The sequence below is a fragment of the Eufriesea mexicana genome, unplaced genomic scaffold (assembly GCF_001483705.2).
Source record: "Eufriesea mexicana isolate 0111107269 unplaced genomic scaffold, ASM148370v2 scaffold1357, whole genome shotgun sequence".
Classification (NCBI taxonomy): Eukaryota; Metazoa; Arthropoda; class Insecta; order Hymenoptera; family Apidae; genus Eufriesea; species Eufriesea mexicana.
The window spans coordinates 1584083-1608652 of record NW_016909472.1 but is presented as its reverse complement, the minus strand read 5'-3'; the positions used below and the strand labels follow the sequence as shown (position 1 = coordinate 1608652).

Below are 24570 nucleotides of genomic sequence, written 5' to 3'. Positions count from 1 at the left end.
CCTAGCATTTCAATATCGGAAATGTCACTGCGTTACTCACGTTGTCGAAAGATAAACGCGATAAAAGTCAGCAACCGAGCCTTCGAATCTTCGCAGGGTTTAACAAAAAACTAGTCGATATATAAATTTCGATATAGAAAATTCGAAGGAATTATAGGATCTTCCTTTAGACTTCAACTTGGCGTAGAGCGAATGGTAATTGCCTGGGTTATTCGAAGCAATCGAGGGTCATGAACGAGCGAACGAGGTGTTTACAGTGAAAACACGGTCGGCTAGCAAAGGGTAATTTGCACGGCAAATATTACTCGATATCCTCGAAGCAAGAAATACGAGGAAATTTAAAAAATAACTCGTGAGAGAATTCACGGCGAGAGCTCACGTAGGAAATTAATCTCGGACGTAACAGCTCCGGCATACCGTTGGAATCGATTTCGCTTCTACCCCCGTCGTTTCACGCCGTTCATCCCTTTCCCGGCCATGGCCGGTTTGCCAGCGTTCGTCGACGACGCGTTCCCGTGACGCTTGCACCGCGCAAGGCGCGCCGACATTCCGCTCGGCGGAGCGCGCGAGGAATACCGGATGGCAGAATGGAAACGCTCGGTCCCCGGAGAAGGCACGGGGACCCGTGAAACGATATCGAATTCAAGGTAGAACGCGAAACGGATCGGGTTGCCGATAAACACGCGCCTTCTGTTGGCCACGTCTCGATGATATCTCGGCCGCGGTGGAATTTACGCGGTCACGGGAAATAAATCGACCGTCCCGGAAAGAAACTGCCTACCTGGACCCCGTGCCAGCTGATGAATTACGATTCCCTCCTTTTTCTCTCATTTTTTTTCCACGGTGAAAGCGGCCCGACGGTTTAATGGAAAATAAATAACGCCCGGCCACCGGGAAAGGTCTGGGTGAAAAATATAGTTTGATGCTTTTTTATGCGTTTGTTTCGATTTGCTCCGGAGAGGGACGAGAGTTACGATGCTGCGGGACGCGTCCCGGGCAGGCGATTACGTACTTCGTTCTTGCGGGATCAGTGACTGCAACGGGCTGTTTTCGACCGTTAATCGACGACAGAATTTATTTTACCCGCAGTTACGATGTCCTCGAATTACCATCGCGCGCTGGAAGACGCTTTAACGAGCGTTGCACAAGTCTGCGACAACTCCCGTGACTTTTAACTCCTCGTCCCGCCAATTCTCAACTTTGATTCCTCACCCGTGACTTAGGCACACGTGTTTATAACCGTATGTCCATACACACCCACATTCTTTCTTTCCCCGTTCTTTCATCGCTTTCACTTCGTACGCCTATTTGCGGGAGGTATTTTACGAGCGAGTTTGCTTGGTCCACTCTTCTTTCGCACCTCCGTCTTCTTAGACCGGCGGGGTATCCTACATTCGCGATTTTATGCATTTACCGATCGTAAGCACGTGCTTTGCTCGGTTTAAATGGACACCGCGTGGCGCGAGATCTCGCATTTTTGCGCGAGCAAGCGGTTTTTCGTTGCCGATACGGCACGAGTATAGAAATCAGGGACGTTTGCTCGGAGATGTTAGGTTCTTGCGAACCTAGGCGATCGTAGGTTGAAACGGTGTCCTGGAAGTTGGACAGCGAAACGTTACGCGATCTAATGAATATTCAAAAGCAATTTCTACGATCGTAAATCGAAGGGAAATTTGTTTTGCGAAGCGACTAGATGTGCCATATATAAAACGATCGATTACGAAGACTGCTCGTAGAGATTGTGGCAGTAAAACGATAAAATTTGTTTTCCTTGGTCCGCGTGGAATGTACGTCTCTGGGTAGAACAACGAAACGATCGCGAGAGTATAGAACATTTCCAGTAACTCCTTTTTATCATTTAATCACAGAACAATTCCTCTTGTCTTTTGAAAAATTACTCTCTCGCTGTCGCTTCGTTGCGCTCTTGGAGCGAGTGCACGGAAAAGGTTTGAAACTGCTTTGCTTTCAAAGTGTGTCGAGAAAAGTACAAGTATCAATGTTTTTGCTTAATTAAATTCAAAATCACCAGAGGGAGTTAATTTTCCTAGGTGCTAGGTGTTTCCGAGTATGCCTGTGAAAAGACGTAAACATTGTATTTTGCGGGAAAAATTAATATCCGGAGGTAAACGCGAATTAATTAGTCGGTGACGGAGTAATTAACACCTTTGTTATCCGTTAGTAATAGCGTGGTCGTTGTCTGAGCTCTTGCATGGCAGGTTGTTATCGAAGCAACGAATGCACGAACACCTATTCCACTGCAGAGTTTGGTTGTTACGCACCGCTGCAAGTATAATAATCCGAAACACACCACGAGCAGTAAAGCAATATCCGGAAAACAATGAGAGAGCATGGTAAAACGGAATCATCTCTGGCTTCTCAAATACCAATTATGCCATTCCGAATATCAAACTTCCCCTCAACTTGCGGACAAGTTTCTGATTGGCTGCATGCAATTTGCCAGACATCTTCAACCAAATATCTCGCCCCGTTGAAAGATCGAATTTAAAGATAATCGAAGATTGTTTCCACACCGTTCGCGTTCGTTATTATCCCATTAATAGTCGCCTGAAATTCTGAAAATATCCCGCGCAAACATTTTCCACTTCCAGTCCGCGTAATCGTTGTCGTTATCCTCGAAATTTAAGGTAATTTAGGTAATTTAGCTGCATGAACCACGAGGGACGTTCATTTTTCATTCCCGATATTTTACAACGAGACAACGTTGTTTTTCTTTCGTTCGTTTCATGCCTCGGGGCGATCGTCCTTTTATTCTTCAAAGGAAGTTTAATTATCCTGTCTCACGCGAAAGGTCACCACGAATTGACACGCGGAGTCGCCCGTTTCGAAGGAAAGGCGACAGAGAAAGTTCGAAAACCGGTTGACTCCGTTCTCCTCGAAAAGATTCCGTTACGCCAAAGAATAAAGGGGAGTCGTTCGAACTATACCCGATAATTTCAAGCTCCTCCAATGATCTCCGCGCTTTCGCGTAATCGCGTCTCGATCAGATTCCCGCTTCGGTATCGCGAAGATAAAGCGACACCGAAACGATGCACATGGAACTTTTCGCAAACGCCGAATACCAACAATAGTAAAAGGGTCGATAAATCTTCGTTAAAATTCATGACGTCGAAAGAACGAGACCTGCCCGAGGAAAATTAAAGCGCGAATGTTTCAAAAATTCGCTTAAAAGCCTCAATGAAAATAGTGCGAAGGAATAACAGACAGAGGATAAAGGAGAGAAGAAGATACTTGCCGGGAGTACGAAAAATCGCTTAACCCAAATTTGTAGAACGGAAATGCATTTACATCTTTTCACAGCTCGACGCGACCGCGATATTCCGCGAGCTACAAAGAGCAACTTCCTTAAATATTCTCTTCCGTCTCATCTCTCCGACAAACTTGCGCGCCATCCCAAATGGAGCGAGACAGCTTTCCGATAGAGACATTTTTGGGCGAAGGCCGCAGCTCGACCCACTTAGTCGAAACTTTCAACTCCGTTTTTCGAGTTTCTCGAATAATCTTCCGCTTGTCGAAAGAATCTTCCAGCCGACTTAAACAGCCCTGCGCCCTCCTCCGGAGATCCTCGCGGTCCTCCGCGGAGGAACGCTTCCGGCGTGGCTGTCGGATTAAATTTTCCTCTTCTAGGCGTGTTCCGCGTGCACCTCCTGCGTGCCCCACGGTTCAAACAAACAGCCGAATAAATAGCTCGGTGAACTCGGCTTTTACCGATTAACCTGACCAAAACGCTCCCGATCTTCGTCATCTCGTGCTCGACCTTTTGGTTCTCGCCTTTCATGCAGATCGGACGAAATCGTTGCAACAATACGCCTGCAACATCGTTGCGCGATCGTCTTCGACGGAATCGAAAGAGGACTCGTGATTATGATTTATGAGCTTTCGAGGGGTCTCGTTAACAGTGTCGCAACGGTTGTTAATTTCAACTGCGTTTTACAGCCTGTCGAATATTTTACGATACCGGAGAATCGTACAAGCGCATTGTCGAATACGATTTCAAAGTCTTTCGGGGACAGTTGGCGGGTACGAAGGTGCATTGAAAACGAGGCGTTCGGTGAAAGTTAAAGAAACAGAAAGGAAAATCGAGTTGCGGTCGGGTTAATGTAATCTCGTTGGAATTTGCGATTAACGCTACGCAGACCGGTGATATTTGATTTTTTAATCTTGGTCCGCCGAGTTTTATTTTCTTCTCTCATTTTCGTACAGACTCGTCTTTGTTAATCGCTTTGCGTAAATTAGCGAACATTTTTAATCTGGTAATTCGCGAGCACCGTCGTTCTTTTGGTCAGAGTGAATTATCGAGTTGGATTTTTCCTTCCTTTTTCTCCAGCAGCAGAGTTCTTGGTGTATTAATATAATATGTTAATTAAAATTATACGTCTACTGTTACGGTGGTAGAAGGTTACTGCTTCTCGACCAAATATTATATATTTTTATTAATATTTTATTAATGCTTTTCCCTTGCTTCTTAATGCATCGTAATTTTTCCATTTACTGTTTAATAATACATTTTGCTATACTTACGTTTTCCCGAATTGAAATAAAGAGGATAAAAATGATGTGCCTTTAAACTCTGTTAATTCTGAGTTTAAAAGTGCTCGTGGATAATAAATAAGCCAGTTAATAGGTTAAGAGTCGTCGAAGGCAATTAACCCGACACCATTTTGCTATCTAACGATTTATGGGTAGAGACTTACGTGCGCCCGGGGAGATTACTTGCTACAATGAGCAATTCAGACGTCTAAGGATGGCTAACGACTCCGAAATCACGTTGCTATCGGGGACCAGAGGATTGATCGTTCGCAAGATGCGTGAGAAAGTTTAGAGATGGGAAGGAACTCGCCGGTCGATCAGTTTAAGAATAGGAACATTGTTCCTCGATGATGAGACGATCGAACGACGAAGACAAAGACGTCTTCCGGTAAGAGGACCGCGAGAAACGAGGCTGCTATTTATTCTCCAAAATACTCCTCATAATTCGACGAGTGATTCCGCCATGTTTTACCGCGAAAGACAAATTCTCTCTAATTTCCTCTCTAATTTATGTATCGGTATCGCACACCCAATGCACGACATTCAACCGTTGTCAACGGAAAAACTGCAAGTCGAAAAATAGCGGCTCGTGGAATATAAAATAAATAAAGCGGTTTAAAATGTACGCGGCAAAAAGGAAATAGCAAACTGACGAAAATCTTTCGGGATACAAAAATATCGACAACAGCGATGAAAATAAAATCACTTTTTTCCCGCGATGTACGCCATATCCGTTTTATAAACAATTAAACACGGAAGAAACACGCGACGCGGAGTTTCCAAATATTTCCATTATATTTGCAGAAATTATTTTCCCGCGTGTCAATTTGAGAACCAGTTCCCGGAATAGCTGATCCGACGATTGTAAACAGATTTCGATGTTCGCGTTCCGCGATTGGGCGAGAACGCAAACACACGCGAGCTTACATTCCTCCTGTTTCAATTCCGTAACTCAATTCCGACTCTTTTAACGCCGGATGGAAACCTGCCTTTTCCATTCCCATGGAGCCGATCTTACGGCTTTCTCTCCCTGGCTGCCTCAATTCGCCAGGATTGTTTCGTCTCTAGACGTCCTCGATCGTGCGCCTGCAACCAGAGCATTACACCGAGCCTCTATCGATGTTCCTTCTCGCGATAAACATACACGTACGATGTGCTCGAGGAGTTGCATTTCGTTCGTGAAATACGTCCAACGAGGTCGAAAGATTCGTCCCGACACCTTCATCCTAAGCTTCGCACGCGTGAATCCATGTTGGCAACTTGGTCGGGACTCGTCGGGTCACGGGGACGTTAGATTCGTCGTCCAGGAACTTGCCCATCTGGTTATTACAAAATCGCCAAGTTGTCCTAGTTAACTCGAAGTTAAGAAATTTAATGGGCACTGCTAAGTGGTCTTCTGGAAAAGTAGCAAGTCGCGCCAGTTCATGATCTTTGGCTCTGATTGGAATTTAATCACGGCCGGAGTCGCCATTTTTCTACCCTCCAGCGAATCCACTGAACTTAATTAAAAGTCGCGATACGTTTATTAAGCTACGACGAATGGTATTTCGGATAATTTTGGAAGAATATCGCGGACCAGGTGGGGGTAAAGAAATATTTCGAGTTTCGCGACGCGAGTGGTTAATTAGTCGTAATGGTATTTACCGTGGAAATTACGCGGCGTTAATACGCGATTGACGGGATGGAGATTTTTAACGCGACCAATTATCCCGCGCACGTACGGCGACGCGAGAGGCCGCGTTCCGTTGTAATCAACGGTGAATTAGGTTAATTATTGCTCATAAAATTATAGGCTGGCTGATTGGACGCGTTCCAAAATAGCTGGCAGGCAAGTTGAATCCGCGGACGATCGGCGATCGCTTCGATGCCGAGGCACGCCAACTTTTGTAACGCGTTCATTAATTACGACAATTATTCGGAGATTCGAGCGTATTAACACGTTAATGATCGTGTTACACACGAAGATACCGACGTTTAACAACAAACAGGTGCTCGATAATCGAGCAACCGCTCTAATTAACGTGCAGCGTCGCCTGGGCGTGATTCGCGTTTGAATAAATTACTGCAATAATTTATTTACTTGTAAGCACCAATGTTTCATCCGGCAACTCGTCCCAGGGAATGAGTTCGTTCGTCGTTAACCGATTAGTTACTCCATGGTGTCACGATCTATTGAAATATTACCGAGTCCCTAGGACCCAAGAATATTTTCCGCAATTAAATTCCGCGTGCAAAATTTATATAAAAAATATGATTTTTATGCTTGTATTTCGTTTTTCGCTGAATTTTATTTACGAATACGTTTACAAGAGCATAACGCATAAAGCGAAATTACGTTTACGCGAAGCAGAAATTAGCGTCGATGACGTTCAATTAAAAGCAGTACCTGCGAAACTTCGCGCAACTTAATTTTCATTTAATTTCGCACGAGTCGTGTGCATTTATATTATTTTAACGATTTGCTAACGTTTCACGCGTCAATACCAGGAGCGAGATAATCTCCTTGGGTGCCCGGTTGTCGGCCGATTTTTACGGTTTATGCAGCACTAGTCGCTCATCGGCGAAAAAAGGGGAAAAAATAGGAATTCCATCGCGATCGATGGCTTGACGCATCGTTCTTTGTCCAGCATTTTACAGTTCACCGACCACAGTGGTCCGCCATTGTCACTGCAATCGTTCGTAATACGCGCTCGGTATTTGCAATGCTCATTTAACTTCGAAAAAATATCCGAACGCGTTCAATTTGCCAAGTTATTTTGCTCGCTCGACAGTTCCGTTTTGGGCAGTTCTTCGTGGATACATCGCGAGTTATAACTTCGCTAGGTACCCGCGTGTTACGCGTATTTGACCAGAAAATGGCCAACTAACGAACCGTTTCTAAGGTTATGAATGCAATTGCTGATTTCGAAATTGCGAGAAATTACATTTCTTCGAGTGGAACGGACGAACTGACTCGAAAGTCGCTGCTAATGTACGGCAAGATATATTTCATAGCCTTTCGATGAATATTAATATTACCGACTGAACATGGCGGAGTGATAAATACATTCGACGTTGATTATTCCTGACAGGATAATTTCACTGATGAATAATAATTCACGTATTTATATGCTAAGTGTGATCTTCTTATTTACGAGCTAACGGATAACGAATTCGTCAAAATCGATGATCTATGCATCGATAGAAAATTCACTGACGTGAAATAATAGTCGACAAATTAGATAAAAACACCGAGAGAAGAAGTAAAAATTAATTTTAACCGAGTTTGACAGAATTTGACGAAACTCTTGCATTAAAAGTTATCGAAAATAAAAATTCGCGATAAAAATTTGCTCGCGAATCAACGTCGTGTTTGAAACATTTTCTTCTCCATGATTCTAGAAATATTCAAAATGGATATTCAAATTTGTCCACTCGTGTGAGCAATTTGTCAAAAATTCCATAGTATTTGCATAAGAATTTTAAACATACCTACATCTGTCAAAACTTTGGCGATAAAAATTCGCGAATAGCCAGGAACACGTATACGTGCGAGTTAAATTTTCAATCCCGATATTCGGTGACCATTTCATCAGCGAGCGGAAGGGTATCTTCGATCGGTGATCGATGTGATCGATAGGGCGCGTTTTGTTCTCGGGGATCTCGCGTTCGCGATTCGCGGGACACGTCGGGGTCGCTTTTAAGTTCCGTAATGGCCGCGGATTTGTAAATTCACGCGACGGATTTCGACCGGGTGCATTGTGAATTCCGTATTGTGCGAAACAACGCGACCGGCCGGCTACGAAATCCCGCGATTTGTCAATGGTGCTCCGTTAATTACGCCGCGGAATTTTTATTATACCAAACGCGCATCGATTCGCGAGCAGATCGCGGTTCGTTTCCAAGCACCGCGATATTATTATCGACCCCCATACCCCCGATGGACTCTGCAACGCGTTCAAAGCAGTGGACCAACTTTCGATTAAGTTTCTGCTTTCGATCGAAATTGAAGATGGCGCTGCGTGATAGGTGAAGATTGTTTAAACTGCGTGATGGAATGCAATTTGAAGAAAAAAAAATGTAGAAAATTGTTCTACGATACCAGGTATATTATACCTGAAGACTATGAAAATTCTCGATGAGCAGGTCGCTTATTTTTATTAATGGGGGAACACGATTATTTTCTGTACATCATCGGAAATAATTGGAAACGGGATAATTTGATGATCGTATTCTTTAGATCGTATTCAGGAATGCTTTCTAGCAAGTATTTTAACCTCTCTTTTCCCGATTTAAAATTGCTTTTGCAATATTTCTCTCTGATATAAAAATTAAATAATTAAATTCGATTAAGTATAGGTAACTCCGTATAACGAGGTATCTTTATAATACATTTTTGAACAACTCCTGAAAAGCAGAGATTGTATATGTAAAATATATATACATCTTGTTAAATTATTTTCTAAAATTCCCTTTTCTGGGGCCGTCCCTGCCGCCTCTCGCTAGATCCGCCATTAAAGCGACGTGCGCGAAAGGAATTTGAAAAAATTCGATATCGCGGGTTGATATTGCAATTGCATATCATTATATTTACGTAATGGAGATGCTATCGGCATGTTCGTGTAATAAAAATTTCAGTACACTCGCTCACTTCCCTCGAGCACTTTCCTTTTCCACGAAGTCGATCTTCCTGAATCTTCGCGCAATCATCCTTGCCTCCTCTCACTTTTCCTCGCTTTCCCGTTGCGTCGCCTCGCGACGGTATTTTTCCTTCGCGTAACACACTGCCAGTATCTCCGCCGATCGAAGTCTCGGCTCTATTATGCGTCGACAGGAAAGATGGCAAAAGCGGAGAGGGTCGCGAGCTCGTTTCACGTCACGTACATCGCTTTATATCGAAGAGGCGAATCGCGTATTGGCCACGCTAGTCGTGGCCACGACTTCTTCACGGATTATCGTACGAGCTATTCCAAGGTCCGTATTAATTTTCTAAGACGCCTTAAAAAAACCCACCCACGTATTTCTTTATTCTTCACGCTTCTTCCACCCACCACGCGTGTCTAGATCTAGTACTCTATACTCGGCATCGTCGGTCAAAATCGTAGAAAAAGAATCAAAATAGCTGGACCTTCTACCAGCGAAAGTCGATACACAGAATTTGCATGAAATTCGGATTTAAATTTAAATTCGTTTATAAAATTGTCTCCGTAGAATCTTTACCTCGATTTCTACCAATTCGTTAAAACGTGTTTAAATTCCTTTGGAGAAATAGTCCACGAGACTCCGGACCCAAGCATCCGGCTAAATGAAATCTCGAGTGCGGCCAAGGATCCAGGGCCACCCCGAAACGATCCGAGGCTGCATCGCGAAACCTAGGCCAAGCCCAGCGTCGAAGCTGACCATTGCATCGCGAAACAATGGCCGATGGCGTTCAATGAAATCTAATAGCTTTGGCCGAGCAACGGACTGCCTAGGAAACCGGTTTAAGAAGCAACCGTTAACGAGCCTCGCCCCCCGACCTGGCCTCAAAAACTGTCTCTCTAATAGCCTTCCTCTCCCTTACCAATCTCGCTACATATTTTCACGGAAACTCCCCCGATCGACGAGTCCCCGGAGGAGCGTTCTCGCGCGAACGAAAAAGGAGGAGGATGGACGGGGAGCGAAAGATGGCCGGTGTCTATTAAGAGATCCGTTGAATATTAATGCCAGGAGACGTATTCGGGGACGCCGTGGATCACGACGCGAGGCGACGATTAACCGAGCGATTATTAAAATATGCAGAACGCCCGGCCTAATTAGCCCCGGCGACGAAACCGAGAAGGGGTTTTTCTCGGTCACTGTCGTCGCTGTGTGCCTTTTCTTCGCGGCAAGAAACGCCGAGGACAAGCTCCAGGCAGGGTTCCTGGCTGGCGACTTTCCCGTCGTCCGATCTTCTTCCATTATCCCGCTCGATTACTCGAACGCGCCCCCTGTCCCTGGTCTCGGACCACCAGCCTAGGAGAATTTCGGGATTTCCATGCAAGTTCTCCCGGCTGGATTAATCGCGACGGCGACCGGATAGAGGATAATTGAAAGGTTAATGAGCGGCCCGATCGTGTACACCGGCGGCGGAATCGAGCGGGACCTTGTTAAAATGCATGGCCCCCTTTCGTTGAGAAATTGTCTTACGGGACGGGTCCGCCCCCTGCCTCGGGAATTTGGAAACGTCCACGGCGAATTCGTTAGGTCGATGGATACTCGTGACCGTGTTTCGGAAATTGGATTTTTCGTTCATAGCCTCGTGACACGCGAAGTTGCTGTTCCTTGGGCCTGACCCGAGACCCCTTTCCTTTCAGACCCCTCCGATATTTCCTTGTATCTCGCGGTTTAACGATGAATTTTTATTTGAAGAATAATCATTTTATTTGATAGATAATTAGTACAATCTTGGATAATTTCAGTTGTCTCTTGGTGGATAAAATGGAGTCGTGTCTTTGTTGTCGTTATTTCATTGTCTTCGACATAGTTGCACAAGAATCGCAGTGTCTGCGTTATTCTCCTGTATCGTTTATCGAATTAAATGCGTTCGAACGATTCGTACTTTCACGTCTTTATGTTTGGATTTGCAGCGTAATACGAAGGCCGCATTCTCCTGTTTTTTATTAGCAAAAACAGACGGTCTTTCGTGCAAATGTTTTCGTAACAGCTTTGATATATGGTCTCGTTGCAAGTGCACGAGAAATCCCAGCGAAGTCTCGTTATTTACATAACGTTAAACGTCAATAAAACAACATTACGTCACGAAATCGGACTCGGGGTATAGTAAGCGATCGGAGAGAAATTTCCCGTGATCGATTACACCTGCCACCGAAAATTGGTGACGTTGGATTACGCAAAGCAACGTCTCTCTTGTACCTATTCGAATCTTCTCGTTTCTGTTTCCCTTTGTAACCGAATCATTCCGTCGTGCAATTGTTGCTGTCCCTTTGACTGTGACACAATTTTAAATTCCGACGATGCTTCATAAAAAGGTACTCACATTCGTCGTCTTTCCTTGTATCTTATCCCTGACTACCTTGGCTAATTAACTTCGCTTCTTCGTGCTAATTAAAAAGTTCGCTCTTTTGCTAACGGGACTCCCTTAAAACCGGTTTCTCTCGAAGTGACGGCGAACCAAAATAAACAACCTCTTTATATTCTTCGGGATCTTTGCGCGCGACTTTATGTTCCTCCCGACCATTAAAGAAGCCAAGAATACTCATTGTTCTCCGAAGAGGGCGGCGTTGGTCCTGAAATTGATACAAAACCGGCTGTCGAATATAAGTAAATAAGGAGAAACAAAGTTAAAGAATCCACGACTCGGGGATTAATAAAATTTTATTACTCGAATCTCACATTCGCGATGATTATTCTTCCGACATAGCTAGACTCAGGGGGTCGTGATGAAGGCGATATTATTTACGCGGTGATCCTCGGCGGTCGGAATCACGTTCATTTTACAGTCTATATAATCCCGAAGTTCCCGTTAAGTTCCTCATTTCCATAGGCGTGTTTTATCGCCGGGAACATTAAAACTTTCGCCCTTGGCGAGAATTATGCCGCGATATAATGGTTCGTTAAAGTACGGCCAAAAGCAGCGGGCCAGGCGATCGCGCCTTTAATAACGGAATTTTCACTCGTCTCCGCTTTTCCTCGATCCGCGTCGTTACGCGTCGCGGCGCGACAGCGTCGGCTCTTCCGCGCGTTGCGCAACCACCCGCTCCGATCCTCGCGAGCGCGTAATCGCGTTCTCCCGCTGCGCTCTTCGCCGAGTAGACGCGTTACGCGGATTAAGAGAAACGGGAGAAATTGATATCGGTAAGCGCGATTATTAATCGACGATGCGAGGGAAAATAATTCGTCTCCGAGTTCTAAAGTGTCATAATTCGAAGAGATTAGTCGGTAGAGAGGCGTAGGTGAAATTATCGTACATTCGAGGAAATTATGATCTATGGTAGATGACGTTGGGATAGATGACGAGTCTTTCTTGGAATATCGAGTTACGATCGTGGCAGGAGTCTGATCCAAGTTCGTCTTCGATCTTGACTTCGGTTTCAGTTCTTCGGAATGAAGAGTACTAAATGTAAATTAGTTGGAGTAGCTAGCTCTACCGAGAGCTTCGATATTCCTCCGTTAGCATAATACGATTCCACCTAAGTCGCAATATTTCCGCGTTTGAATAATTAAACGACTAAACCGTAAATAAATTAGCGGAAAATGCTCGGGGTAGAGAACTGCGCGCATAACAGACGAAACAAACGCGTCGAACGCTCGATCTTCCCTTCATCTCCAACGCCATTTTGTTCCCTCGAATCCTCGAGCAGCTTCGTCCCTTATTCATCGCGCGAGCTACACGTGCCGCGAAATAATAAAGACCTTCTGTTTCCCAGGGATTTACCTCTAACAGATTCACGCTTACGTTTCCATTGTTTTCGCAGACGACTGTCCAAACTGCGTGGACGAGCACAGTAGCAGCCTAGCAGCGTCAAGATGGACGATGCCTCTGCTGAAGCTCGGCGAGAAGAGATACTACCTGGGGATCTTCTTCAAGGTATCACGGCTGCCAGTCACTTTGATTTATCTAGCTGCTCGGCGGACGCGGCCTGCCGGACATTATCGAATTATTTCCGTGCCCGTAACCTCCCCGCTTGCCGTCTCACTCACGCTTCACGGTGCATCGAATGCCAGCCCGGCCTGTTATCGATCTGTTCACCTGAACGCGATCATCTCTCTCCGTGTATGCTTTATATCGCTCGGTAAAGAACGCGGGAAAGCGATCTCGTTGATCACTGTCCCCGAGGATTCGTAATGATCCTCTGTCAAGTAGATCGCGTAGACGGAAGAGAACTCTCCGTTGGCTCGTGGCAGAGGACGGGTTGATAGGCGTAAGGCGACCGAGCAAGGGAAGAAACGGGGTTTTCAAAGTGGTGAAAGATGTTTGTATTTTTAGAATACGAGCATTCGGGATCTATCAGGGCAATTATTTCCAGTTAACGATCGCTGATATACTTCGGGCGAATTTGTCAGAAAATTTTAGGGATGGCGACGAATCTGTGCGTGAGACTAAGACCCGATTCTTCGTCCGAGAAATATCAAAGTTATTTCACGCTTTCATGCGCTACTTTCGATATTTTCGATATTTTTGCATCGCGATCACTTCGCGTCGGCAATCTCGCGTTAACTCGATTCGACTGCACCTCCGAAACTCGACGACCCTTCCCGCTGGCTGACACAGAATTTCACCTCCATTCCGGCGCCTTGAAACAGGAACCGCCTCGTCTCGGGGACGATCGATGCCTCCAAGTGCCATTAACCCATTTATTACGTATTCGTGTCTAGTTTAAACCGCGTCACCCACTTGGTCGCGCCTTTCCCTCTAACCTAGACCCCCTATAGAGTTGCCAGCTCGCGACCGCGAATTCCCTAGAAAGCAAGATCGCCGAGAGCTCTCGCAACCGGTGTTCGAAATCGTTGAGCGGCCGAAAATGGCGATCCAGTCGGTCAGATGGATCGACTCGATCGGACAACTCTCTCTGTTCGGCCGGCGTTGCCCCACAGGTCGAGTCACCCACTTTCCTTGGCTCGCACGCAAACGGAACCGCATTATTAAGACGGATTTTGCAACTGCAATGGCGTGTCCGGTCCGCGGCCTTGCAACGATCTCTCTGGAACGGTGGGTGGAAGTGACGTAAAGCGTTCCTCCGGCGATAAATGGCGGTGTTTCGCAACCGGCGTTAAGGAACGCCGCCCGATCCTCCCCGTAATCGGATTAACAGAGACGAACGTCCTTCTGGATCCGGATACCTTTTGTTTCGCCAGCAAACAATCGCTCCATGATGGCGTTTGTTCGCTCTTGGTCCGCTAAATCTTCGGTTACACCGTCGCGTCGCTCAAAATACGCTGACAGATATTATTTCAACGTTTTACCTGTCGGATACCATTCCGTGTTTGGTCAGTGCGAGTTATCGGAGCTCGTTTCCAAGTCCGATCTTATCGAGATTCGCAGTTTCGTCTCTTCATCGAGACTCTACTCGTTTTACCAACTCGAATACTCGCGATGTCGCTTCCGGGGCGAGATATCGTGGAAAAATTCCCGTCCACGATGTTTCGCGACTTTGCTAATCCGCTCTTTGTTAAATTATTCGCGACGGCGGACGCGTATTTCTCTCTCCGCTTTTACGAGTCTGTGCGGGCGTGTTGGACAAAGTAGCGGTGGTCTTTCGCCGTGCGGAACTGTTGGTCAGTTATTTCGCCAGACGTGAACGGGACACGCGTAATATTAGAAATATTTCAATGGCAACGGAACATGCAAATGTCGCGGGCCCGCGTTTCTTTGCGCTTCCCGTATCGCGCGTAAAATACGAGAACGCTTGTTGCGCGGTCATTTGCCAGCCGTAATGGAGCAGCCTAGCAAAATTTATGCGGTTTTACGCTCGCCTTTTCGAGCCCGTACTTTCGCGTCGAAGCGCGCCACTCGCGCGGCCCTTCTCTCCGCTGCGCGCGATTCCATCGCGGCAAGGTGAGTAATACCAAGGAGGAAATAAAAGGACCGTTCTTCCGTAAAAATTAAACGCAACGCGGGGTTAGCCGAGAATTCGAGCTAAAATTCGGCGATATATTTCTACGGAATGTATTATCTCTTTCGCGTGTAGCGCGCTTTAACCTTTGACTAACGAGTCGGAAAAATTACCGGCCTCGGAATTTTTTCATCTTTTAATTACTCGAGATGAGAAAGTAGCTGCGTGATCCCGTTCGTTCGAAACAAATTCGATATTTACGAATGCAGTCCTTGATGGGAAAGGAAGTTTTAATTTCCTGCAAATTTTCTTGCTTTCTTCTCCGCTCTGGAGAAAATGATAACAAGGGAGGAAATTTATATTTAATTCTATCTCGAGTGTCTGAAAAATTAACCAGGCTTCCGTAAAATTCTCGGACAAAATTACGGAATACTTGTTCCAACACGCGCAGTCTACCAGGAAAAATAAACAGAGACGGCGACGGTCGAAACGACGCGACGCTTCGACCGGTCAGTCGAATCCGCAACGTCGAGCTCGACACGCGTAACACCGATTCAGGTATCGTTCATTTTCCGTATAATAGCGAATAAAATATTACAACAAAGGAAATATATTTAATTTACATTTCTAAGAGAACATGGACATCGTGAGATTAATAATTCACGTAGAATTGTCGTACGCTACAGAATTCCGCCATGTTTTATTCCACCCTTATTATTCACGGTTTCGTAATTAATGAATTCCCATAAACGCATTTTCGGCCGATAGTCATTTCCCGTTCTGCCCTGCGCGTATTTACGATGTTTCGACAAATAGCGGAAGCGGGTTCGGAATTAGCGGGAGAGGCGGAAGGAGAACAAGGAGGAACGGTTGGGGGGAGTCACGATCGAACATTCAAATAGACTTAAACGCACGTTGGTTCTTTTTACCGTGGACAAAGTAAAAGGGTAATTACGAGGGAAAACACGCTGGCTCGGTATACGCGATCGCGAATAATTCTTTTCACGTTCATCGATTGCCATGGGTAATTTGCTGGACAGAACGAGTGTCTGCGCTGCCCTATCCTCCCATAAAGAACCCGCATTTTCATCCACGTCGACCGGGAACGGTAATTTCCAGCAAATTCGATTATGGTATCGGAGCACGGACCAAGCGGATGCTCGATTATTTCGAACTCATTTTTCCCGCGGAAACGAGAAAATTCTGAATCATGGTTATGTGTTATGACGATTTCTCCGCGATACGTACTTGCTTCCGAATCGTTCCCATGCGAGACACGCGGTTGGCATATATATCACCAATTCTGCTGTATGGTTTTGTTATGTTCGAGAAAGAGACTGCGTGAAAACAATAGATATTTCATTCGAGACGAAACTCTAACACGAATGAAGTTGAAAATCGAAATAAAATGGAATCTTCTTGGATGAAGAACGAGAAGGAAGAAAGTGTCGTGAAATCTATTAACTCTTTCGAAGAAACAAAACTTGCCGGAAATGAAGCGTGGAAAAATACCGTGGAAAAATGAGAGACGAAGTAGGATGTGGGAAAGATAGGATATCGTGAATGACAGAAGCAGGGTAGTTTTTCCTCGATGGGGTACGAAGGTTACGCTCTATTTATCGCGCTTTATTTGCATTCCGGCCGCGTTAAACCCGATTTTTCCCGTCCTCCATCCACCTCTTTTCCGGTTTCCCTTCGTGGAGCCGAAGGTGAAACGTGTTGGAGCGGTTCCCGGGTCCGGCGACCTCGGCAAAACATTCCTCCGCATCGACACGAAAATCGCATTCGGCCAGGTCGTGGCGTTGCTCGCGAATTTATGACACGACGTATCTTTGGCATGCTTGTCGCCGAAAAATATCGACGACAACGTATGTCGTCCTAACAGCCAGAAGAATACTCTTAGAATCGACAAAATGATACTTCTCGTGGAGTCTGAAAACCACTTCACGAAAACATTTCTGATGAAAAACTGGCTTGATTCGAAACTATCTTATCGATTTGGTAGCAATTTAACCCTTTGCACTCGAGAGGTGAGCTTCGGTCACCATTTCAAAAAATTTGGAAGATCGATATTAATTAACATATCAAATTTAATGCAATGTGACAATGTACGAGGTATCGAAATCAAATAATTCTACAATTCTATTATCATGCAATTCTTTATTTACTGCTCAAAAAGGTATCGTCTGTTCTTTAGTAAAGAATCTTTGAATTTCTACTCATCTCTAGCCAAAAGTCGTCGAGTGTAAAGGGTTAATAAGGATAAACGAAATGGGTTACGAGAGATCTGTAAGTAAATGGATAAACTAATAAGAAACTAATTATTTAACACAATAACAGCGCAACATAAATTATAACTAAATCTCGTAAAATAAATTCGCTTCTAACTGCGATGTAATCTCTCGAGGACTCTCTCAAACACAACGTCTATATGTAATGACTGTCATTCAGCTACTGATTGTTTTCTCGCGACTCTCTGTCAAACTCGTCATACACGCATTCTTCCACGCAAACATTCCTCGCACTCATACCACACATTCAATGACAACCATTACCACCAGATTGTTGACAGATATTCGGAATTTAACACTAGAACTACTTGCCAATCCAGTCAAAAAGACTGGTCTCGGAATTTTTCTTCTTCCAATTACTAAAAATATATACCTGTCTTTAAAAAAATGTCCATTTATATCGAGAGGTAATTAGTGTGTTTACTTACCTTCATCGTACTACTGAAATTACTATTATCTATGCTCAACTAGGTTTAGGTTGCCCATTAAAGATCGGTAGTCCTGGTGTTAAGACAATGGCAATTAATTTAACGACAGGGACACGAGGCATTACCGTACTGATAAGGTACACAATATCAACTCGACTGTATGTTTATAAACACATGAATTTATCATTGCAACGCATCCCGTAATTTAACAAATAATTAACGTCAAAGTTCGATACAATGTCCCTTTTAATTACATCAAATTACCTTAAATCCCGCGTCATTATAACATTGTTTAATTAGCATTCGAATCGATTGTTCGCTCGCATTGCCGCCTCAAAGCTGACATTTACCGTCCTTCTAATTGCGTCACCGCCTATCGACCGATTTCTCCATATTTCGTTCCATTATTCAGCCCGAACGAAACGAATTCTCAATAACGAGAATCTCGGTGTACCCCGTCACCGAATAAATTAGAAAATATCTACCTTCTCGTATTTTATTAATAAATGTCCGCGAGGTGAACCCGAAGGCGAGGTGAAAGCGCAACAGCCTGCACATATATTTATAAATAAATATGAATCCATCGTTGGTTTCTGGTCAACGATGGAAGTACGATGAAAGCGATTAAAGGAAAAATAACGGGGGATAAAGGGGAAAAGAGAACGGGAAACGATGAATCAGAGATTCGCGTTTAATGCAGCTTAAGCGAGATTTCATTCGTTCGGCCATTTTGTTGCAGGCGAACTGGTACAGGGCGTCGCAGTATTGCCGATATCACGGGATGCATCTGGCGAGTATAGCGTCGCAGGAGGAAAACGACAGGCTGGAGAAGCATATTAAAGACTTTGGCCTTGGACACGAGCACTTTTGGACCTCTGGCACCGACCAGGCCGAGGAAGGCACTTTCTTCTGGATGGCGAACGGCAGGCCAATCACGTTCGAAAACTGGAACGTCGGCGAGCCGAATAATTTCAGGTATCCTTTCCACTCGCTTTCCAATACCTTTAAGTATTACTTGAAAAACACGGACGACCTTGAGCATATTATTACTCGCGTGCTACAACTTCGCATCACGAGTACTGCCTTTGAGAGGCATCATTAGTGGCTGTAAAGTACGGGTATAAATTATGCTTTTTTGGTATATTATAATTGCTCGTTCGGCACGGAAATTACCATTAAGACCAAGTATGCGGAAGCAAAGTATATTTTCAAAGAAAGCGAAGAAGGGTCGATTAAAAGCAGCCGATAGAAGGGCGAGAAATATCGACACCGTGGATATCGGATCTTCTCCGTTCTCGATTTTTCTATCGGTAGGTAAATTTTCTCCGAGGCGAATAGAAAGTATAATTTCGCTGGTTGGTCGCAGGCGTAACAAGAAGCTGCGGCTTTTCGCCGCTCGAAAAGCTAACCTCGATCTTGCTGCAGCGGGGTAGCAAGACCCGCGCACGAGGAAGCTTTTAATAAGAGCAGGAGCACGAAGGAAACACGGTAAATTCGTTGCGTTTGGTCTGCAGATACGAGAACGGCGAGGAAGAGCACTGCCTGGAGCTGTGGAACAGGGATGGCAAGGGGTTGAAGTGGAACGACAGCCCGTGCAGCTTCGAGACGTTCTTCGTTTGCGAGGTGCAGTGATCGATCGATCGATCGATCGAGCGGATTGACGAAAAACGGATCCGAAAGTCATCGATCCACGCGATTCCATTCACGATACATGGGCTTGTCTATCGAGTCATCCTGCCTGCTATTGCCTCCTCGTCGATTCACCTCCGTTTCAACGACGGGGAGCCCGGAACAAAATGGGAAAGTGACTTGTTACTCGTGTGTGAGCGCGTGTACGTGTGCGCCTCGCGTGGACCAACGTGTCGCAGACGTGTCTGACGGGTCGATGGATCACAGGGATGGATCTTGGAGCACAGGGATCATAGCGGGACGATGAACACGTCGATTAGATGGTTTCACAGATGTTCCTGTGAAACTGGATCCTGTGCTTGGATTTTAATCTCGAATCGCGAGTTTCTTAGAGGAAGTGCGTCTTATTTTTGCTACCGTGGAGCTTGCGCGTTCTACTTGTTCGTAGAATATCTTCGTGGTAAGCAGAAATGATGAGAATGGTTTTCCTTGCTGGATAAGAACTGACGATTGGATGGATCGAGAGAGAGAGGATGATTATTTTAGCCTGCGGCCTACTATTGTTCGCGTTGTCTTCGTTCTTGTAGATAATACTACTTGCTTTTTTAATTTAGAAATTAATTAAGGACTCGTAAGTTTTTAACGTCGATGCTAGAGGGGTGATAAGTCGTATGTCGTTAATGTAAGGGAGAATGTGTTCGGATGTCGAGTACCCTGGTTGGTAGATGAGGTGGAGCTTGCGTGCTACGTTTTCTGGGATGCGAGACGTGCAGGATTATAGTCGCGTTGTCGACGAGAAGGTCAGTGGACGCAATGAAATCTTGCAAATATATGGAATCGCGTTTCCTCTGGCGAGAGAAAGACTCAGAGTTCCGTCGATTTGCAATGTTTCTGAATTTCGCGTTACAGTCTTGACGCTTTTTCTTCCATTTTCATTACCAAAAGCTCGTTACGGCGGTTGTTAGGCAGACACAGAGTAGAAATCAAAAGACTTTACAGTGTATCTACGAATTAACGACGATTTAATACGAATAACATAAGAATTCTATTTTCTAATTAATTTCTAATTAATATCAGAACTAAATAAAAGTAACAATAAAAAAAAGGATTGTAAATCGATAAATCGAAAATTATACGTTGCGTGTCGTGTAATTAGCGACGAATTTAATACGTACGCCATGAGCGGAATTCGCTCAATCGGAATTCCGCGCGAACTTCCGCGCTTCGGCGAGTTCGTCGAAGCGGAAGATCCTGACGCCGGAAGCGGCGTTGTACATGGCATCATTTAGCGCTATACAATAAAATCCAAGTTACATATTAATATCCTCTGATATTCCTCGTCTTCCTTGACAGCGAAATATCGAAATAATTAACGTCGTCCTATCAAAACAAATATACTTTTATTCCACTTCAATAAGAATCGTCGTTAATTTTAGCAAAATTACTCTTGTTCTTCCACGAGTTCCACGATAATTCGACGATACCAATTTTTTCTATTTAAAATCGCAATTTCCTCGCTCTCTCTCTCTCTCTCTCTCTGTGCCTTTTTCCAAGAATTCGTAGTTGCATCGAGGCGCAAATTGCTCGTAACGGAAACGTCTGGTCCCCCTGGTAAAAATGGTCAGCAGGGAAGGAAAAAAGACAAAGGAGTTAGGCGATAGAAAGAAAAAGCATCGAACTCGAACATCGCCGCGCCGGCTATCATGGCGGGTAAATAAAAGTTGGGATTTCGGTAACAAAGGCGAGTGGCTGAATTCGCGAGCACAGGGCGCAGGGAACGGACGGGCCCGGGACAAAAACAAGTCGCGGTTTAGTCGTCGGCTGATCGTTCTCCGATTGCACGTTTCAGCGAGTGGAAACCGGGCTTCGCGTTTCGCGGAACGGCGGCCGACGCCGCGGCGTCGAAGCGTCGAAACGCGTCGGAATATTGTGAACAAGCACGGCGGGCCGCGCGCTTATTGAAAAAGGCAGAAAAACCGATGATAAAACGAGCAAAAATAGAGAGAAATGGAGGAAAAAGGAAGAAAAATGCAGGAAAAACGAACGAACGAACCGACCAGAAAAAGCACGCAACTGTAATGAAAGTTGCTCTCCCGGAACGTTGTGTTCCCGTAACGAATCTTTCCGGTCGACGTGACCCATGCTTCGTCGTTTCAACGTTCTTCCAGCCTGACCACCCCCTCCTTTTCACCCCACACAGCCCATCAACGTGCGAGTCCCCTCTGCAGGATTGACAGAACCAATTAGTGGTTCCGTCGATTTTTCGCCGTTTCCGGGGAAAACAACAATACCCCGGAGAGAGGTAGTGAGCCGGTAAAAAAGGGGAAAAAGCGAAAAACGGAAAAAGGAAAAAGACCAGACGACGCTGAAGCGACTGTAAAAGCGCGCGGCTGAAAAGGGGCGCGGAGGTTGGATGCTGGATTGGCCGGGGGTAATGAAAATGAAATTGATGGGGTGGCGAGATTACGTCGCTTACGATTTCCGGTATCCATGAACGGAACTCGAAATGATCGAGCAGAGGAGGATAGCGAGGGTTTAATTAACGATATTGGCGAATCAGTTGTAAGAGACGGTCGATGGTCTGAGATGCACGGCGAAGAGAAATGGTTACTCTGCACCAGAGGTGAAGTTGTAAATGTGTAGATCGGAAATGGATGGTTGGAGAATCGGATTAATTAAGGAGAACAGGCAACGAGGGATGTGGTGGTGTTTTATCGAGAAGTAATTGCGCGGTAACGTTTCTCCACGCTCTTTTTCTACGAATTAATTGCGATAAAGAGTGGGGATATTTTAACTCGGACTAGGAGGATCGACTGTTTATTTCTGTACGTTTAGAGAGCTGTAAATTAACATTCGTGCTTTTCTCATTTCAATTCTTCGATAGGTAATATTCGTAGTTTACTGTTTAGTCTTTATATTTTAGAATCGGAGGTAACGAATTTTCATTCGATAAATTGTACTTAATTATGTCTTATATCGACCAACTTTGTCCTCGTGCTATCTGTGTTCAATAAGGTAGGTTGCTTTACAACCCGTAGTTGATCCTGAGACTGTTCTAATATCAACTGATGATAGAAACCGCTTGTTGGTAATGTGTAGAAAACGTGTTGGTAACTCGAAGTGAACACAGCAGATGCGATTTCGCGATCAACAAGGTAGCGAGCAACCTTACCGAGATCTATGTCGGTATTAAAGAAGTTAGATTTCTTCTGTTATCTCTGTTACAAGTTTACGTACTAGGTATCTCACGTTAATCGTACGTGAAATAATTTATAGATTTCTTTTATATAAATGCGCTGTTTACTTTCTCGTACTAGTTTCTAAGGCGTGACTGGTTGATCCAGTCACATAGTCGTCAATTTGCATAGCTTATTTAAAATCTGTGTACGATCGTGAATTTCTAACAGGAAATTAAAATTTAGGTACTCCCGTTCCCTTCTGTATTTCGAAACTTCTTAATTTCTGAAGTTATACCAAATTAAGTTAAAATATAAAAGTAGGTAGGACACAAAGGGGACGATTTCTTATAACTCCGAGGATAACGAAGATGGAGAAATGAAAACTGCGATAACCGTATGTAGTATACAAAACAACAATGTTTTATTTGAAACAACATACAATCACATGCCACATATGTTCCTTAAAAGCCATCGGTTCGCGTGTTCCGCGAGACGATTGGTCGACGACGTGGTTCGTAACGTAGAAATGTATGTGCATTCGAAAATTCGCGAAACGACTTCATCGTTTCCGTCGTTAGCTACGCATCCTGTCTTTCGTCTTGCCCTGATCTATCGCGGAACTCGCGAGCTTCGTTTATTCCCTCTTACAGCTTACCAATGTTACCATGTTTTTTTCTCCATCTTTTCTTAATAATTTTATTTTATCATTAATATAATCTTGTGTTTTTTTTCCATTAAAAATGTACGCTGACACAAATACAATGCCTCTGAATGTCTCGAGGCCTTCGAAAAAAGATCTCCTGTTGGCGAGGTTTATCGTCGCTAAACTTACTTCTCTGCTGGTCTACGCTAATCCTAAGGTTGTTTTCTCTCTTGTCGCTAATATCCTCGATGGTGAAGACGAAAAAGCACGAACGAGGACACTCGAGAAAGACCGCGGCCTCGTCCTATATTTTTCCCTTCTCTTCTTTTTCATTTACCATCATCCCTTTTCGTTACGCGCATAGACGAGTTCACGCTCGAGTATTCATATAAACGGAGTATAGTCGCTTATACCTCTCGTACGCGTTGTCATACCTATAATCGTGATGTCGCAGAACGATCTTTTAACCCGTTTCGTTTCCCTTTGTCTCTTTTCTTTTGTTACCTCCTTCTTCTCCGTCCCGTTCGCTTGGCCTTAAAATGGCCACGCTATTTTCGACCGCTCTCCTTTTTATCTTACTAATCTAACTTGGGGTCCACTGAACAATGCGATTTTTAGACTCGGTTTCACCGTGGATGAATCCTGGACTCTCCTGATCTGTCGTTTTATGCATGGCACGATTTAATCCGTTGCTAATATTGCTACGCTTGCTGCCTCGTTTCGTCGACGTCGCTAAAATGGCGACTCGGAGTACTCGAACGCGAAATACGGGGTACGAATCCGTTGCGATCATCGGTGCTCTTATGATTTGTACGCTCTGTCGGACTCGACGTGAAAATGAACCTTAACCGAACGAACAACGAGGATACTCGTAACAAAGTACGCAAGTGCGACGAAAATTCGGTTCGATAATGAAACGAGTGCCGAGATATCTCGAGAAATCTCTTCGCGTTCAACGAGCGTAATTCAAAGAGGAACGGCAAGTGGTATTTCGTTGTATCTTCCATTGAAACGATACCGATCGATCAAAGAACAAAATATTGCAGCTTTCTGTGCCAAAGAATTTTCAAGAATCGTGCGTCCGATGTCATTGCGACTAGCACGGAAGTCACGTTTCTCCATTTTACTTTGAATTTGTATACAAAAACTCCGTTGCTATGGAAGAAGGAAATTAATCGTTCGATAACGTTACTGATATGCTTATACTCGGCCAACGGACTTCTAATTACCGGTTTCCACGCGTTTTTACTAGACATATAAAAATTGTTTGGCACATCACGTTCGTGGCTGGCGAAACGATCGTTTTTAGGATTAAATGACGATGATTAGTCGATCGGA

The 24570-nt window shown here is 44.7% G+C and overlaps 1 protein-coding gene across 1 annotated transcript in view; it reads left to right on the top strand.

Annotated features, from left to right (window-relative positions):
* The window catches only part of LOC108547999 (low affinity immunoglobulin epsilon Fc receptor), an 86510-nt gene extending 67097 nt beyond the window's left edge, over positions 1-19413 (top strand). The window contains exons 3-5 of the mRNA XM_017900750.1: positions 12984-13096; positions 18521-18756; positions 19296-19413. Coding sequence (XP_017756239.1) covers positions 12984-13096; positions 18521-18756; positions 19296-19413 — 467 coding nt within the window. The remainder of the gene's footprint in view (positions 1-12983; positions 13097-18520; positions 18757-19295) is intronic.
* Positions 19414-24570: the final 5157 nt, after the last annotated feature.